General features: G+C 38.9%; 2 protein-coding genes across 3 annotated transcripts in view; one reads left to right on the top strand and one right to left on the bottom strand.

The window, feature by feature from the left end:
- The window catches only part of GTF2H2 (general transcription factor IIH subunit 2), a 459,966-nt gene that overhangs the window by 64,365 nt on the left and 375,203 nt on the right, over positions 1–20,398 (top strand). The window lies entirely within an intron of this gene.
- RNF38 (ring finger protein 38) overlaps positions 1–20,398 on the bottom strand; it is a 110,233-nt gene that overhangs the window by 44,756 nt on the left and 45,079 nt on the right. For both annotated transcript variants that reach the window (XM_068176737.1, XM_068176738.1), the window contains one exon: positions 9,014–9,084. In XM_068176737.1, coding sequence (XP_068032838.1) covers positions 9,014–9,084 — 71 coding nt within the window. The remainder of the gene's footprint in view (positions 1–9,013; positions 9,085–20,398) is intronic.

The raw sequence follows: 20,398 nt of genomic DNA, 5'->3' as shown, positions 1-20,398 counted from the left end.
CTGATGTTTTACCAAGACACAAACACAGAAGACAGATCAAAAATGCCCTCCCTCAGTACCTGCAAACAAAAGTCTTAAATTTCTTTGCAAGACATTAATTTCCAAGAATGAGATTTTGAAAATGCAGCTCATCAAAAATATTCGTCACACCACAATTTTTTTAAAGAACAGTCCCAACACAGGTCATCTAACAAGGTCACCTGAATAAGGATGAAAGGATGAAAAGTCACGAATTTTTGTCTAGAAAGCCATCTCTTAAACCTGTCATGAAGACTGCCAGACAGAACATCTGCTCAGCATCACCATAAATTGTGCCATGAATGTTCTCATCCCTTCTCACACAATTTACAGTTACTGCAGTGTGACCAAAAAAAAAAAAAAAAAACCCAAAAAAAAAACCCCACAACACAAAGGTGGCAAAGACAGGTTAAGGTAGGAAGAATGTAGGAATGAGTTTTTCTAGGACAGAGGTGTTTACAGACTTTGCAGAGGAACAAAACTGCAAGACTGATAAAATGAAAGAGCTACTTAAACATAAAGTAAGCACCGCACAGCCTATGTAGTGGTGCTCACATGAAGCACTGGTTATTTTTTCTAGAATCTGAGGTACTAGTGGGCAATAGAAAAAAAGCAAAGTTATTGAAAATAAACAAGAAGATAAAAAATTCTGAGACAGCAAACCTGGAATGTATTTACTGAGAACCAGGAACTGCATACAGTAAAGAAAGAATGTCCCTACTTTTCTGAGAGGAGAAAAGCAAAGGAATCAGTCTTTCTACTGCTACAATGCCAACAGAAGACAGTATGCAAGTCAGATATATGCTGCATACCTACTTTTCTACCAGGTGAGGTACAGTTCCAACACAATCCAGACAGACTGGTTGGAAGGCAAACAGCAAAATACTAAAGGTGTAAAAGGGCTTCACTCTTTCCCCTTCCCGATGCTTTTAAAGAGCAGCTGTTGTTAGCATTCATACCTGCTGCTGTTAGCATTCAGTGTTATTAAAGGCCAAAATTAGCACCAGTTTTCAATGTTCTGACAAACAGGCAGCAGTAGAGAGCATCATAAAGCAAAACAAGTTTCCTTATCTTTAAAGAGCTTAGTAAAAGAGGAACCTATGCGCCCCCATGAGAAACTGAAGAGCAAAAAAAAAAAGAAAACTATCCTGTTAAATCACAGACCTCATCAAGTTCTGCCCACATCAAAACTTAAATATTCTATATTAGATAATTAAATTTGATATAAATTCTTATATAGAGAAGAAGACCACAAGTTCCACTTCCATATGAACTGATTAAGTCAAACCTGTATCTTCCACAACTTTTAAGAATCATTCCTCCACAGTCAAAACAACTTTCTGACTAAAAATAGGAAAAAAGAAGTCCTATATCTTTTCCCTATCCTTATTTTTGCCTTTCAAATCCTTCTGAGGCAAGGTGGGGATGGTAAAGCTACACACAAAGACTACCTGAGAAGTTTGTACAGAGAAGGTTTTTGAGTTACAAATTCTCATCAGATCCCCAGCAATTCAGTCCACGTAGTCTCTACAAACATGTATGACATATCTGAATTACAGCAAGACCACAGTTTCATAGTACAAGACTACAATTCAATAGCAGGTAGATCTGAAGAAGTAACTTCCCTCCCTAACCACACAATTTTTATATTTTAGCAAGACTTTGCATAAAAACCAACACAACTCTTAAGGACTTTTTTAGCAAAGAGTTGAAAAAAAACTTGACTTCCTCAACAGTCTACTTTAAATCATAAAATTTATCTCTTACTATAATGTCAATAAGCCATATTAAAAAAACATATTGAGATAAGCTGACACATAAACTTGACAAATCACAGCACTAACTAATTCAACTAATATCAGCTTCTGAGCCAAATCCTTGTATTTCAGAAGACAATTATATACTGTGACTTCCATACCACTGCAGGTACAAAGCAAGGACTTAACAACATGAAACTTCAGTTCCGTATTTATTATACTTTGGATAATTAAAAAAAACCCACAAAGTGAACCAGATAAGAATCAAATTAAGTTTAACCTACTCTGTAAGTCCATGAGGTAACAAAGTAAGATTCACAAAGGAGATAATGAAATCTTTACTTTTTAAGACCCTTTTATTTACATACAATTTTTCACAATTTACACTTTTCACAAGTAGTATAACTCCAAGTAACAATTCCCTGAAAACTTTCTTCACGTTATTCCATGTATGCATATATTTCATTTTTTGCCAGATATTTGGTGATTAAGATCATGAACATTATGAACTATCACCAGCCATGAAACCTGCCACAGAACCTACTTGCTCTTCCATCTTGGACTTAATCATCTAATGACAGCACCCACCCTCCTTTCTTTTACTGCACACACTAGTATCCAAACAGTTTTTTACTCTCTCGGAACAGCAAGTCTCTATTACCGCAGCTGCAATACCCCCTCGAAGGTAAGAAAGGCAAAGTAATAAAATGCTGCAAAGCAGTTAAGGAGTCTGTTGGGTCAGCAGATAGCAAGATCCCCACCATGTGGATAAATACCATAAATTTGGCAAACAAAACCACAGCAGTTGCTTCAGTGAATGACGTTTAAGAATAAGCACATCATCAGCAACACCAAACCAAATTGTAACTGTATTCAGTACTTGAATAAGGAAAACTTATATTAATCCTGTTCATCTTACCATTCCAGTTGCCCCACTCTACATGTGAAGAACTTATCAGAAAATGCAGGTTTGCTTCAAATACCACCTTCAAAAATCTCTTTCAAAATGCAAATTGTATATATTCATAAACATTGTCATGACTTCCAGTGACTTCCAGTTCAATGAACTTCTGTGTGAGTAATAACTAAGCTACTTGCTCTAAACAGTTACAATTTGAAATTGGTGTACTCAGTTAAGATCTCAATGCACAGTCAGTTTAAAACCACACTTCTTAAGGAAACAAAATATAACTTTACAGTTCAAGCATAAAAAAAAAAAAAAAAGAAATCCCATTTGTGTTCTTTAGGAATAGGAATCAACTCACGTGCACTAAGAAATACCGAATGCCCTAAGGTGTATGCTTGCTAAATCAGTGTTTCCTTGAACAGCTGTTCTTTCGACTAATTTAGAGGGCTTACGGACACCTAGAGACGTCAATTTACTACATGGATGGGAGGATGTTCAGCGCCTCAGAAACACTTGCTACCGCCTTGCACATTAACCGGCCTGACTTGCAGACAGCACAGCATTTCAGTCCTAGAAAGTCTGTTAATTTTCAGGTTCCAGTTGTGCCTTTTGCCAAAGCAGATAAAGCAACTTTAACAAGAGCGGACAACTACATCCCTTCCCCAGCTCTAATCCACCTCGCGGGCCGCCCACGCGGAAGGAACTCGGGCTCCCCGTCGGCCTAGGCCACACGGCCTCCTCCATCCTCCACCTGTACGGAGGGCGGCCCGGCGCCGCCGGGACATCGCCCTCCCGGGCTGACGAGCCGCGGGCACCGCCCCGCGCGGCGCCGCGCCGCCGCTCCCTGCGCCGGTACCTGGGGCCCCGCCGCCTCCGCCGCGGCTCCCGCGGGCACTGCCCCGCCTCAACCTCGGGGCCGCCGCGGCCGCGCCCGGCCGGGCCCGACCCGACCCGACCCTTCCGCCGGCGCTTCCGGGAGCGCGGCCCCACGCCCCCGGGCCGGTGACGTCACGCCCCGCTGGCCGGTGACGTCACACCACGCCCGGCGCGAGGCGTCCCCCGTCGCGCCCGGCGGCGGCCGCAGGGCAAACGCGCCTGCGCGCCGCGGTGACGGCGCGACATGCGCCGGCCCGGCCCCGTTTTGCTTTCGGTTTCACAGGATCGGGAGCGGACAACCTCCGGAGAGACCTGCGAGATCCTGCGGGACAGCCTGGGGCCGATCGTCATCTTGTCAACCAGACCGTGGCACCGGCTGTCACGTCCAGTCTTTCCTTAAACACCTTCCGCGACGGCGAGTCCTCTGCCTCCCCGGGCAGCCCGTTCCCGTGTATGACCACCCGCTGAAGAAGTCCTTCCTCATGTCCATCCCGAACTTCCCCTGGCGCAGCTTGATGCCACGTCCTCTGGTTCTGTCGATTGAGGAGACCGACCCTCACCTGGCTCTAAGCCCCTTTCGAGAGTCACTGGAGAAACAGGATCTGCCTTCTGCTGGCGGTGCCACACGGGCATGGGCTCTGGAGGCAGCCCTGACCAGCCAAGGCAGCAAACGGAGCCTCATAGAATGGATTTACTCAAGCTGGTCCCCTCAAATAAGATATTACCGCCTTATTTTTCACCTTTCCAACCTCCCTGCACTCACTACCACAACTTTAGCATAGTTAAAGTTTTTCCCAACTCTGATCCAGGAAAACAAAAAACATCTGCTTGTAGGTATAAAGAATTAACGTTCTAAAGGGGACGACTCACTAGGCACAAAAAGTGGTTGAAAATTGGTAAATGACATCCTTGCAGCTGGCAGAGGTGAAATGAAAAACGTGTAAAGCTTCTCAATAAACATAGTATGCACTGGGGTTAGGAGGGTGTGGGTGTGCAGATGTGACAACAATACACACCGTAAGGAATTAATCTGACCTGTCCCAATTGGACAAGAAAATTTTCCAGTTTTGAAATTGGAGGGGACAAAAGAAATTCCTCCTAATATTCCCATTTTTCTATGTACTGCCCCTCACACATTCCCCACAAGAGGTGTAGTCCTATATAATAAATCATCTATAAACAAATGAGATGGGTCCTTCAAATACCTGATTTTGTGAAGCCTTTTTTGTTCAGCTATGTGTGAATTTCGTAGGCTTATGCTGCCAGACATTGCACCATCCAAAGTGGAACACAAAGCTGATCATTTTTACTTTAGGATTAGAACTTAGAAATACTTCCCTTCTTGTGAAAACATCTTTTTAATGAGTTGACAGGCCTCTGTATTACAAACTGAGTACCTGATGTCCATGACAATGTCATTCAGACAAGCAAATGAGAGTAAGTTCAAAGAAGCACAGAATTGTTAGGGTTAGAAGGGACCTCAGGAGATCATCCTATCCAATTCCCCTGTCAAGGGAGGGTCACCTTGAGCAGATGACACAAAATGTGTGGAAGATGTACAAACTATAGCTGGGAAATTTAAAGGTTAGAAACAGCAAAATAAATTATGTAGCTATGTATTTCAGTCCAAGTACCAAACAGCAAAAATAAAAAAAAATTATTTACACACTGTGAAAGTAAAATAAATGAAAATAAGCTAAAAAGGAGGTAAGAAAAGTATAGTTACCAACCCCTTAGTACTAGTAAAAAAAAATTCCAGTGGATTGCCCCACAGTGATTTTTTTTTTTTTTTTTTTGTCATTACTACTAGGTGGCCAGTTTGGTTTTTGACTGCATGGAATATATAACTTGATGAGATCTGTGAAAAGAGATGTTGCAAGAGTAGTTAAGGGTTGCATCTTTGGACTTTCTTTTCAAGATGAGTTAGCATTCTTTGACAGAAGCACACCACTGGTGAAACAGCTACCCAAGGGACAAAAAAGTATTTTAAAAGCTAAATAAACTTGGTATGATTGAAAGGCTCTGCAGGATGATATACCTGCAGATATATAGCAATACATCTCTAACCCTAGGAGGAATCCACTGCAGTAATATACTAAGGAATACCAGTTCCTTCTTACAACTGTCTTTCCCTAACTAAATGCTTGGCTCAATAAAGAAACTTACTCAGTTCTTTTATTTAATATTTATACTTTAAAGCAAAAATCAAAGAAATTACAAACATGAAAAAACAGTGCCCTGACTCATGCACTGAGGTTTAAAAGTTCCCACCACCAAAGCAACAACTATTTTTAAATAAATTTCAATTCTAATCACTTTACTACATCAAGTAAAATGGGAAATGTATTTTATGCCTATGCTGTATTAGATTTCTTTGTAATTCAAGAAGTACTTCTTTTGGTGCTACAATATTAGACAAGTTCTTAGTACTACCAAAAATGCTCTCAAAAATAACACATCCCTCTTAATGCAGTGAGTCTACACATGAAAAATCTTACACTTTGGTTTCCTGCTGATGTCACTGAACATGAATTCAAGATTCTCATGTGCCAAGTCAACAAAATCAAGTAATTGGGGTGGAAGCCTGGGAATTGTTTTCATTAAGATTGCAACATTCCTTTAGCATGTGTGGTGTGGAACTTTTCTCATGCTGTTGTCCAGAAAATGACATCTGGGCTTGTGGAGAAACTACTGTAAAATATATATGGATTGCCAGTCAAATACTAACCTTTACATTTCTTCTAAAATGCAAAAACCGGTTATGCACAATCAGGCAAAAAGCAGTAAATTATTTTGCTGAAATATGCCTATTGACTAATCAAACTATTTTAAATGCATGTTTTTCAGCTCAACAAATAATGATTTTGGAGATAAATCCATTAAATACAGCATTTAGTATAATTTAAATGATATTCATACCAAAATGAACAGGTGGTATCTCTCAGTAATGGCAGAATAAATCAGAACCTGATTTTCAAAGTAATTCACAGTGGAAACTGTGACCAAAACTAACACAAGAATCTAGGCATATGTGAATACAAGCAAGGCATGAGAGGGGATTGCAAATGTACCCTAGTTACAGGCTGCTTTTAGGAAGCATTACTTGTGATTTAAAAAAAGTCTATCCATATACACAAACCCTTTAAAAAAAAAACAATAAACCTCAATCAGTGGGGATCCAGAGGGCAGTGGCCAAAGGCTCAGAGTCCCAATGGACATCAGTGACAAGTTGTGTCCCACAGAGATCTGTATCAGGACCAGTGTTACTCAATACCTTTTTATCAGTGAAACAGATGAAGGGATCGAGTGCACCCTCATCAATTCTGCAGATGACACCAAGCTGAGTGATGTGTTTGACACTCCTGAAGGACAGGATGCCATCCAGAGGGACCTGGACAAGACAACTGTTGTTTTTCCAAACAAGTCACAAAGTAAAAGTGTTGATTTTAATCAAGGAATCAACTAGAATTTCCTATAAAATCCAAGTCAGACAGCTTCACGTATTCTAACAGAAAAATCAAACCCTAACCAAGTAAACCTGACACCTGAGGGAAAAACATGTCTTTTAAATAGACCCAAAACCACATTCTTTCTGCTTTTTATACTAGGTCTACTTAAGTAAAATTTACAGTTGGAAGTTCTTTCTCAATTGGTGCAGAATCAACCCTAACGAGAAAGATTGTTTTCTTTCACCATTTCTAATTATGCAAAAAATAACATTTGGCCCAGTTCCTCTATTAATATGGAGGCAGGTGGTGTGCCAAACAATTGCTCTTCTGAAACTTATACCAGGTAAGCTGCCACACCCCTTCCTACTCCCCTGCCCCCAAACCAGTGAAGCACCTAACAAATGGATTTTCCAACAAGATTTAAATCAGTTTTAATTGCCTTGATATGAAATAAAACTAAAGAAAGACAATCAGTGTAACACAATAAATGGTCTTCCATGTAATGACTCACAAAAGGAAAATGGTTAGGTTGGTGCACTAGGATGGCTCTGAAATTAAATGTTCCTCATCCATTCCTCACCCAAGAATCTTCCAGTGCAGAGTACACAAGGCCCAAAAAACAAATCAGTGAATACTGTTGAATATATCTAACCAGAAAATTTTAAGTGGAAACTTAAAATAATGTTAGTCATGTTCTAGATAGCATGTTTGATCTGTATCTGTAGGATGAACCAGTAACCAAATCTAGGGTGGTACCAAAAAATAAAATTAAACTAATAAACTAAACCACACCAAAAAAAAACCCAACCCCTCAAAAAAAAAAAAAAAAAAAAAAAAAAACCCAAAAAAAACCCAACAAGAAACAAATACACACACACTAAAAAAAAAAAAACAAACCAAACAACCCCCCCAAAAAACCCCAAACAAAAAAAAAAAACCTAAAACCCCTACAAAACAAAACAAACTAACAAAAAACTCCCCATAAAACTAGAGAAAGGAGAGTAAGAGAGGAAAAAATAAAAGAAAATAAGGCAGTAGATCAGTAAAAGAAGCTCTTTCTGAAAACAACTCCAGCTCTAGGATAAGCTGGAACAACTATGAAATTAACTTATTCCAGAGTTTCAAAACACAGTGATTAGTGCACTTATTAAGGCAGTGCCACACAGGTTGCATTTCACTTCCCAAGAAAAATTATTTAGAATTTGACGAATACCCACCCCTTTCGAGACATGTCAAGCCAAGAAGTTAGTTTACTATGACATGTCATACTTGTATGCAATGTAAGACACATTACATGTTGAACTAAAGTTAATCAATTTACAGTATTTACAGACAATAAAGCTTAAGGTGAAACTATCAACAGCCAGTCTCACAAGCAGTTAAATGTCAAAACTACTCCTTTCTGTATGCCACAATTACAGTAGTGATCCAAGTATCACTGAACATTTAATACCCAGTACTCTACTGACCCCCAAGGAAACTAATTTGCAAATATGCCAAAAAAGCATTAGGGAAACTCATGCACGCAACTAGACATGTTGCTATTTTGAAGCTGCACCACTGAACAAGAAGTTCCAATTTTTAAAAGCTTCAATTCCCAATTAAAAAACAGGAAAATACATCTACTGTGGAAAAACAAACAAACAAACAAAAAAAAAGCTTTGAACACTTAGCTAGGCTCTAATCTCTAAAGTCAGAAGAAATAAGGCATCCTACCTTATATAGAAATTGGCAAAGCCATTGCTGTTTTTTATTAACTGAGGGTGTCAATATGGCAAAGCAATACAAGCAAAAATAAAAACACAATATTAAGACTAATTTATCATTAAATGTCCAAAAAATTGTCTGGAGAAAAATATAAATCTTACTACAATAGAGACAGTTCAAAAAGTAACTCTGAAAACTGACTTCTATGTATGCAAAGCAATACATCTTTTTGTAGTAAAAGCAATATATAAAGTCCCTGCATATGCATCTTGTGAATGAAACATTCACATAAATCTCACCTTGTCACTGTCATCAGTACAAATGTGATCCTGATGGATTGAGTGGCATTGAAACGATGTACCAATACTACCTGGAAAACAAGGAGGGAAGGGAGAAAAAAAATAACTAAAATGATAACCCAATTTCTGTGAACACTAATAATAAAGGTAAATTTAGCAAACTTTCTTTTCTCTAAGATTTAGTTGCCAAACAGCTAGGTTTGATAACAGAACAAGCATCCAAGAGACATTTTACAAGTGTTCCAATGTCTTCACATATATTTTTTAAATAATTCTAAATGGAATAAAAATTATAGCTAGCTCATCAATCCAAAAAAAACAAATGCAGTAAAGTACATATGTGCATATAAAAATAAGGAGAAGCTATGCAATTCAAGTTTATATACTGTACTAGAGAACATTTTCAGCACCCTGGGTGATCACAAACCACCAGCCTCATTCCAGCAATAAATTAAGAATAAAAGAGGAAAATTCCAAGGTTAAAGTTTTAATTGTGTCCAATTTTCTTGTAATGGAATTTCTGCCTGCTTAATGTTTCTATACAAGTTTTTTTAGGCATAGGAACAAAAGGGACAGTACACACCTACAAAGGTTTACCCCACTCCTGAGACTTCTGTCCAAAGAATATATGAAAATACTTTACAAAGCTTCTTTCTGACTTTCCACTTCAGAAAAAACATTATTTTGCCGTAGGAGTCATTGTACTGCCTTGAACAGAAGTAGTGCATGATTATACTGTATATTTTTTGTAGGAAGGGAAGGCAAAGAAGAAATCACTATACAGTGAATTTTCAAGGTGAAAATGGAAAAAATGAACCTGTTTAAACTGTTCGAAATATGCAGTGCTCCCCTCCCACTTGATTCAGACTTTTGCAAACCTCAAGTGTTTTCTTGAACTGGAATCAGTTCAAGCTCAAAAGCAAGCTACAAAACTCAGGAGAACACAGTGTTAAATGTAAAGTTTGATATCTTTCTGACCATTAACCCAGAGGCAGAACTGATGTAAAAATACAACCTTTTCAATTGGTCTAAAATAAGAAAATAGGCAACAAAAAAATAGTTAAGTTCAGCCAAATTACAACAAATACATATAAACTTGTTTCAGGCATCCACACATGTGGATAATGAAAGGAACTTCCAGAGGTTAAATCCCTAAGACTTATTCCTGAACAAATTAAAATTCATAAATGTGGACCTTGCATTACAGGCTACATTATATACTTTACAGATAGGCTTTTCTTGAAATGTGATTGCATGCACCTTCACAACGATAAGCTGACTTTTTTCTAGCTGTAACAGATACCAACAGTAGCAACATACCTCCAGTAGCAGAGCTTCCAGTAAGTTATGCAACATAAGACACCTGGGCAGCTCATCAGTTTTCATTATGCCATACCTTCAATTCTAATAACATCCATATTACCAATAAAAAAAAAAAAAATCTAGTTTGGGTTTTATCTACACGTTTCAGTCAAACTCAACTGTTCTGCAGACAACCAACCAATCTGTTCTACAGTTAGCAGAGAATATGCCAGTGTTTTCCTTTAAATTCTTTTTTTTTTCTCTTAACAGGATTATTCATGGCCTTTATGACATATTTGTTTAATTTGCAGTCAACCAATACCCTACAGTACAATAACAAGATATAAGACACAATCCCTAACTGCAAGAAGTGAAGGCATTACACATATCCTGGCTGCTCTGCACCAGTGAGCTGGCTGACCTCACCAACAGCCTCACCAAAAGCTGCTTTTGGATATGGGTTTACATCAAAGACAGCATTGATAATACAGTCCCTTGAATGGGCCAGCAGAGGTAACAGATCTGAAGACACTGACACAGCAGACTACCAGCTAAAGGCTCTGCTTCATGACAGTGCAATCTATACTGTTGAGTTAAATGGTCAGGAAAATCCTGTAGAACTTTTCTGATCTTAAAAATATTTTTTATATTTATACACATAAAATACAAAAGCAGTTTTTAATAACTGAGTTATGTTTCATTTTCTTTCTGACAGATTGCACTGAGACAAACCTGAAGACAGGTTAATCACATTTCACATACCTGCAAGGAAGATCAGAGTCAGAATCTCAAAAGATGACTTCAGCAGCTCTCTAGTCTGTGTCAAAGACTTTTCAACTGTTGTTTAACCGTTAAAGATGCCCGAGGACCGAGGACGGAAAGGAACAAAAGCCAATTTGCACTGCACCGACTGCAGGGAGTAGATACTAATTCAGTTAAACTACCTTCATATCCCCAAATTTACAGGGAATTTCAGATCAACTCAAGACCAACTGCACTCCAGGGTTAGCATATCCTAGAGCTACTACAATCAAAGCTTTAATTCTGACTCAAGAATTATCACTGCAAAGCTGACTTAGAGTGGAGAAAATGCCATCAAGACTCCTACATAAGGTGCAGAATGTAGCAGGCAGGCCACTGCCCACAATACCTTCCCAAAAGCACTTCCTTGCTACTGTGTTCAGGAGATGCAACTCTGAGGTCTAATGCCTATCATTTTCTCAAACCTAATTCCAGTTTGAACTTCCTCTCTCTCACAATCCAAAGCAATTTCCATACTGTGCAAGTAACAGGGCACTTTGTAACAGTCAGCTGGTTTTCTCAGACTCACAGCTTCTAATACCTAGGTGACAAAAGAGTAGCCTCAATTTATTCTGAGACACCACCAAAACACAGCAGGCGTATGTGAAACATTATATCAGGCATTCCTTCACCACTACCAGTATCAGACAAGGTAAAGAGCAATGCCCTTCAATTGATGCACTATATGTATATATACAACCTCTTTAAACACAGTTAAATTCTTTTGCATGCCCTTCTTCAAATAAAGTGAGATACCCAGCTTAGTATTATGACTTGCACTCCAGTTCTTTTGGAACAGACAAGAAAGAAAGAGTGCTATTCTCCCCAGCTACCACAGGAAAGGGATTGTTTCTCTTCTAAACCTACACATTAAACTGAACAGCAAAAAGAATCTTCAGAATTTCATGGGTGCTGTCTAACTTCTGCATTTTAATAAAAGGAAAATCAGTATCAGGCTTGAAAGGTCTGCTTCATGCTTGCCAATTTAAACCATCCAAACACACACAATGCTGGTCCAAAGAAAAAATACATGTGAATTCAATCAAACCTTTTAATACAGTAACTTCAGTGCTACTGGAAATATCTCATTGCTTAAATGAATGACACTGACTAGACTCTCCAGCACAGTCTCATTATGAAATCATTTGTGTATGACACCTGTACTATTAAACCTACTTTATCTAGAGTGAAGCTGTTGAGTCTTACTAACTTGCATGAATCAGACAAGTTCTGGGCTAAGTGTTTAATTTGCAGACTAGAGATTGGGAAGTAGGAAATGCATGGAAACAAAATCTGAATTGGATCAAGCTTAGACTTTTAATTAACTGCTCCCTTTAAAAAAACTGTGACTTGAATGGAGTATATATATATTTGGTGAGATAAAACCATGAATGGCTAGTCTACTTGAAAAAATACAAGGAAGGGAGGTTAAGTTATCTGTGATCTAGCAGCCTCAACTTCTAACAAAATAATGCAAACCACTCCTGCAGATTATTATAATATTCTAGTCAACAATGTTCCTCTACCTGTGGCACATTATTTAGATTTTAGATGCTCCTTATAATTCAAGAACCTTTCAAACTGCAATGAAGAAGTTACTCAATGGGTCAACAGAATACTTTGCTGTTACAACAGAAAAGTTAGAGGTGAGTTCAATAAAAGATACAGCTAATCAGGTTGGTCAAGTAAGAACAAGGCTGCAAATTATGTATATTATAATACTTTTAAACTTCTTTCCCTGTGTGTGCAAATCTGATCACAAAGAAGAAACATGATACCTTGTATGCTAGCTGCATACAATTCATACTAGGATTGCCATTTCCCCCTTCTTTCTTCCACTCCCTTTTTTATAAACTCCAACAAATTGAAATTCCCATGGATTTGCATCCACTTTAACTTAGGTTCTTGAAAGAATTTATTACACTCTAGGAAGTGCTAATATTTTTCAGTTGCATGGTATGGGACACAAACACTGATAATTTAAAGCAACTCCTCAGCATGGAGTATACATATCTAAAACATTGTGATAAAGTTCTGGAGTACCTTCTAGCCAGGAAGCAGCCTAAAGTCACTAAAGCAGGGAAAAAAAAGGTAAAATACCTCCTGAGCTTCTCTCCTTCCTTTCCTCCTGCTTCTTCTACTTGTCAAGAAATCCATGATCTCGTCAAACTGCAACCAGCATAGGTTTGCTGGTGTTTTCTGAGTTCTGGTGTCCCCTTCCATACCCTGGCCCCATCAACCTTACTGGTTTCCCCACCACAATGCTCAGCCAGGGAATGCTGTCCTCAATTCCACACACCCAGTGAAAACTCAGATATCTAGTAATCATCAGGAAGCATGGTAACACTCAGCAAGAAATGCTCCCTCAGCTTTTCCTTTTTCTGCAGCTGTCAGAGAAACAACACAGCATGCTTACTAACCAGCAAGAAAATGGGATGAAAAGTACACAACTGAGAGTTCAAAAAAAAAGGAAAAATCTGGGCCTACATTAATTTCATATAAATTAAGTGTATCTTCCAGTCAAACTTCTGACTGAATGACACCTCAGACACTTCTGGAGAAAAGGAGAGGAACATAAAAGGCTCTTTGTATTTTAAAAACATGAAGTCTGACATATTTTAACAATATCAGAGCTTAAAAAAAGAACAGACGGACATACTTTAGTACAGCAAAAAGCCTGAATATGAGGCAGGCCTCTGCTTCATAAACAAAACTCATCTATAAATCAGAAATGAAGAAAGACCTTTTTACCTGAAGTTTCTGCTGTGTCTCTACAAGACTGTATAAACACTTTTACTTCAAAGAACATCTAGTTTAAATTTGCAGGTACAAACTGGACAGCTTACTCCAGGAACTATCCACAAAATGGCCCTTACAGCCTTCAGGGAGCAGCAAGGAAGCTGTGACTAATTACTAAGCAAAGGACCAGGCACCACAAACTGGACATGCTGTTCAGAGTTTCTTAGCAATAGTGTCCTTCTCTTGCAGGATTTTAATGCAGAAAGGGAGTTTCCTTTCAGCTTGTTAATAAACTATTAATTATTTTTGTTATATTATAGAGATAACTGCAGTGAATGGAGATGTGAATCTTACCATACACAGGGGAGAAAACTGATTAAATACTTGTCTTTAACCTCTGTGTCTTAAAGCATCAAGCTTTGTGTCTCAAGTATTCTTTGTTAGGTGGGTATTGTAAGAGTCTTGTAGTATAGCAGTTAAGAGGAAGTGTGGTTTTGTACTTTAGCTGCAGAGGTCATATGTTTCAAGCTGCAACTTAAGTTTATGTCAGTTCTTCAGAAAACCACTGCAGAATGATTTTATCATGAGAGAAGATCTAAAGAGAATGCCAGCTTAGGGGGAGAAACTGGTGATTGTGTTGTTCGCTTGGTTCAAGTACCTGACTGCCATGTCCACGGGAGTAATCTCTTCTGAATCCATACATCTAGGTTACCCCTTAAGAAACATGTACTGATCATGGGACTAAGTCAGTTTTTGGAAAATTGTTCTCTTCCCCACACAAAGGTTGGCTTTTATATTAGGTGTTATTTCTGTATGTCCTTAGAGCCCTTGAGATGGTTGAGATTCATGTACCTCATATCAATAATCCAGGGGGCACTTTTGGCTATCTTCTGGACACGCCCTTTTTAAAAGGGTAAAAATTACTGGAAATTACTGACCGGTCAGCCTCACCTCTGTGCCCAGCAAGACTGTAGAATAGATCCTACTGGTAGCTATGTCAAATCATAAGGAAGACATGGAGCTACCTAGAGACAGACAGCAGGGCTTCACCTAGGGCAAATCATGCCTGACCTTTCCTTGTCCACTGATGCAGTCAGGACTCCATCACAGAAGGCTGTGATAATCTCACAGCCTTCTATGATGGAGTCCTGACTGCATCAGTGGACAAGGGAAGAGCTACAGATATCTTCCTGGACTTCTGCAAAACCTCTGACATGGTCACACACAGTGTTCTTACTGCTGAATTGGAGGGAATAGGATCTGATGAATGTACTGTTTGATGGGTAAGACAGGCTGGCTGGCCATGTCTCAAGAGTTACAGTCAACAGTTCAGTATCCGTGTGAAAGCCAGTAATGACTGGTGTCTTGGGGGTCTCTACTGGGACATTTTGATACCTTAACCAATGGCATAAAATAATTGAGCAGAACCTCAGCAAGTTTATGGATGACACCACACTGAGTGGTGCAGTTGATGAAAGGGATGCCACTAGATGGCATTGAGCCATGTAAAACCTCATGGGGTTTAACAAGGTGTCATGATTTAACCAGGTGCAAGGTCCTGCCTCTGGGTCAGTGCAATCCCCCATTTCCATGGAGGCTGGTGGATTAACTGACTGAATGCAGCCCTGCAAAGAAAGATTTTGGGTGTACTGGTGATGAACATTCACATGAGCCAGCAGTGTGTGTTTACAACTCACAACCATGTCCTCAACCCCATCTACATACTGTTTACCTTAAGTGTAGAAAAATTTATATTATTTAGAAGTAGATATCAGTAGCTTGAATTGTTAGGATGCAAGCTGAACTTTATCTGAACTATAAGGCTATGTTGTGTAAGTCAAAGAGGTATTAAAGTAAAACTGGAGCTAAAAATCTGAACATTAATAATAGTTAGTAAAGACAAACCTAGCAACTTAAATAGTATTTTTAAATAAATAGCTAGAGTAGACAGCCCATAGCTTGTGGTTTATGAACTGTAACAACCGTATTTCAACATGGACTATAAAACCAACAGAAACTCCCACCAAAACCAATCTGTGTGAAGATGACCACACAGCCCCTATTTGGTAACAAACGATGCACCGATGAAGAGCAAGACCCCAGACTGTAACATTGCTATTTGTCCAGAATGTCACACGAGAGATGGCCAATAAACCTACCTAATGGAGATGTGAACATAGTCTCAAAAATTTCTTCAACACTGTGCTTGCAAACACGCTTATAATAATGGCCCCCTCACCTCATACAAGAAGTACTGTTGCCTAGCTGTTGCCTCCTTCCTTCTCCACTAACTTTAGCAGCTACATGTTTTTTTTAGTGAAGAGAACAACTACACTTCAGATGGACTGGTAACCCTCAGAGTCAACCATATGGTTTCATCCCCTGCACAGCAGTCTGGGACAAGGAAAGAGGCCACTGCCAAGGATTGTTTTCCATAGATTTATTGACAGCAGTTGCTTTGCTCTAGGGATAGTTTTTTTCCTGCTTATTCAAAGAGCTGTTCAGCAAGAAATCATCCGGTGAAAAAATTTACAGCATCAATAAACTGTCAGGAAATCAGCTTAATGCAGAAATACTACTACACCCGTAAACACACTACCAGTATTTTACTGGTGCTCTTACCACTCAAAATGTCAAGACATGAACTGTATCTGAAGAGACTACACAGCCAAGCATCAACAAAATGTTAGCAGGGTGTTAAGTCTGGTTCCTCATAGAAGGTCACAACTGGAGAAAAAGATCTATATACATAAGTATGGTAAAAGCACTATTTGTGTCAGATAAGCTATTTAGACCATTCCCTCTCTGTTACCTTTGTATCCTCCTATTTCTAAAGAACCAAATTCATAAAAATCACACTGTTTCCAGCTGTCTCATGCAAATGTCAGACATGGAAGACTGACAATAAATCAGGACCAGGAAATCATTTAAGAACTTTGCAACCAAAAACCTGCGTCAGATGACAGTTCAAGTCCACTGAGAAAATTCACTACTCATTCATTAGGGTACAAGCTAATTTCAAAGAATCAGAGAGCCATCTGGATTTTAAGGAACCTTTAAATACCATCTAGTCTAGCTATCATTAGACCAGGTTGCTCAAAACACTGTTCAACCTGCCTTTAATACTTTCTGAGATGGAATTTCTACAACTTTTCTACAACATCCACATGAGGGCAACCAGCTCCAGTATTTCTCCACCCTCGTTGTTAAAACCTTCTTCTTTCTATCCTCCTTATATTACTAAATCTACCCTCTTTCCATTTAAAACCACAAAGACCACAGAGCTGGATGTAGTACTATAGACGGAGTCTCAACAGAGTGCAGTAGAAGGAGCAGAATCACCTCTCTTGACCTGCTGGCCATCTTGCGACAGCCTCTTGCAACAGCTGAGGACATGGTTGTGAGTTGTAAACACACACTGCTGGCTCATGTGAATGTTCATCCACCAGTACACCCAAAGTCATTCATTTATAGACAAAGAGTGAGGTGAAACTCACCACAGAAAATAGTACCGAAGGGCCAAAATACAGCAGTGCCTTTTCATAAGGAACCTCTCCTCAAAGACGTTCAGTATCTACTTAGAAAGAAGCAAACTTTTTGCCTGTTCTTGTCATCTTTCAAAAGGAGGCTAACAGCAGTACCAAAAGCCCAAAAAGGCAACCAAACACAGTTGCTATAAAGCATATGCAAACAGCTAGAAAAGGAGAGAAAACAGGTATTTCAGTAACTCAAGGCTGACTTTTACTGAAAGTAAATCAACTGTAGAACAAAGAATAAAGCTGGCAAGCCACAAAGCATTTAAAAAAAAAGATAAAATCTCTTAATCTTGTCCTGGAATTCAGTTTTCATCAACCACTGTGTGGTAGCTGAAGCAAGAGATGCAAATACCAAGCACAACTACATTAAAGGCCTGGTATGAGCATAAAAGATCACACAGATATCCTCTACACGCTTCTGTTTCCATCTTTATAGGAATTTGAATTACTGTTTTTGAAGATTCAGTTGTCTTGAATTTCTGAGCCTCCTGAATCTAAGTTACTATTCAAAAGCTACCTGAAATTTCAAACAATTTGTTCTTCTCTATTTGTATCTACATTATTAAACTGATTTTCTTGACATTAATCTTCTCTTGAGAATTTAATTTAATCTCTAACAGATAAAAACCTGCTTATATAAACTTTCTGGATGCAATGAATAAAGGGCTTTCTATGGCTTACATTTATTTTTTACCAACATAAACCAGCCATCATTACCACAACAAAACTAAACAGGCATAGAAGCACAATATTAACTCTAAACCTTAGCTTGTTGCTTCCTGCCTGTTTCTTTATGGTATCACTTATGAAATCTAGAATTAATTTGCACAAAGGCTGTGGTAGCTTGTTTGGTTGGGGTTTCCAATTTTGATTGGGTTGGATGGGAGAAGAGAATGCTGCAGTGGTAAAAATACTGTTGGTGCAAATTCCTGTATTCTTTGACACAGATAGGAAAGAGCAATGAAGTCCAATGTCAGTGAAATCCCAGAAACAAAGATTTAAATGCACCTCAATTATTTATTCTTTTGTCTTTTATTTTCATAGTATATTCAATCTAACCATAAAGCGAAGGGTAATAAAGAGGCACTTCCTACTTAGGAATTGACCTTGCAAATATCTGTCTGAAATAGAATCTGTTGGGGAAGATGAAATAGGAAAACCTTATAAATATGATTGCCTGGCAAAAGATTTGGAAAATACAGACATTGAGATGAGAACTAGATTTGAAATAGCAAACCTTGACTACTGAATAACTAGAAAACAATAGTATAGCCAGGCTGAAAGCAATCCCCCCTTCTGATTAAACAACGCCCTTTACCTGCAGATAGGTCCAAAGGTCACATGGAATGCTCTGTCTCACCCCCAATGTATGGTTCATCCCACACCTGTGACCCTCCCCTGAAGTATCAGGTATCTGTGACCCCATTGGCCCAAGTCCTGTTCCAGCCCACCTTGAAACCCCCTGATAAGGTGTGCCCGAGGGACCGGACGCTCTCTTGGACCTTCCCCTGGGACCCTCACCTGGAACTCTTGCTCCCTCTCTCTGCTTCTCCCTATTTCCCTGGGCCTGCCATGAGTTGCGCCTGGCAACTCCAAGCAGGGCCTTTCACCCCTTTTAATAAACCACATCTTCTAAGGCCTGACTTCAGAGATCTCTCATCCATCCAAATCGTCCTGGAGTCCCGCGCTCTCTACAAGAATCAATTCTGAAAGCCTGGTTAAAGGTGCATGATCAAGCCACCTCTAGGAAATTGTTTCAAGTGAGAGAGAGCCCAAGCTCCCTCCAAAGACAGCTGATTTAATGAAATGTGAAAACTTGAACACAATCAAAAGTGGTCTAAGAGACAATCCAGAGAAGTGAGAGTTAAATAGTGCTCTGTTACTGTGTATGAGCTTTCCACACCCTCCACCTCCCTGCAGCCCATTAAGTGCTTACAACTGCAACTTACATTAATAATCAGTAAGGAATGTCTTGCCCCAACAAAATTAAAAAGTTAATTTATATTTGACAGGCCATGAAATAACTTTCTCTCTTCCTGTCTTTCTTGGTTTTGTTGCAATTAGTAAGCATTTGTCCCAGTCTTGTTTCAAAGAAAACCATGTTAACAATCAACATTTTATGTCTTTTTCTCATACATGCAAAATATAAGGCCATCAGCAGCCTGAGACACCACACCAACTTCTCAAAAAAGTCACAGAAAATGTTTATTAATATTTCTGTCCCCTGAACAAACCAGGCTATGACGATAACACAGAAGTTACTTTGGAGGAAAAGAACAGAAGGTCAACAGAATTCCTCCTTTAACCCAGTGCTGCTTGTAGTAAATAATAATAGAGATTTCAATTCCACAATATCACAGTTTTCCTCCCTTTCTGGATATATCCCGTCTCAAGCTGACAAGGCTTTTCTAAAGAGAGAAACATTTTAAGGAATCTCAACTTGGTTTATCACAAGCAGCAGTATCATTATCATCAATAAGAAAAAGCTTCTGAAAAAATAAGAACAAAATTTGATATTTACCTATCATCAAATGATGAATGTTTCTCTGAAAAAGCAGATTCTAAGTTTTTGGAGTAACATTCAGTAAGTAAATTACATTAAGCTTTTCAGAATAACAATTCTGTGCTAATTCTGAAATGGGGAATTCTTTGCAACTCCTTTTTTTTGTACTCTGGCTTTTAAAACCAAGATGCCCTACTGCTTACTATGTCCAGTCTTGGTATTCCTTTTCCAAGATGCCCAGGCATCTCCACAGCTCCTAGTCCCTGTCATCACCTATATCCCACTTAAACTTGTCCACACTCTATGCTCATTTTCAAAACCTTTTTCTTCTGTACTGTCTATCCTGAGGAAGGATATCAACTGGTATGTAATCCCCAGTTTTAGTTCTGGTGCAAATGTGAGAGACAGTTATTACAGGCATAACCAACAGGTAAAACTACAAGTAATTCAGCCAGCAATCAGGTGTACAGAAAGCATCAGGTTTCTTGCTTTCAGTTTCCAGCC

Source organism: Anomalospiza imberbis, chromosome Z (assembly GCF_031753505.1).
Source record: "Anomalospiza imberbis isolate Cuckoo-Finch-1a 21T00152 chromosome Z, ASM3175350v1, whole genome shotgun sequence".
In the NCBI taxonomy this organism is placed as follows: domain Eukaryota; kingdom Metazoa; phylum Chordata; class Aves; order Passeriformes; family Viduidae; genus Anomalospiza; species Anomalospiza imberbis.
Note: the sequence above shows the minus strand (reverse complement) of the source record. Positions and strands in the feature narration are given on the sequence as shown.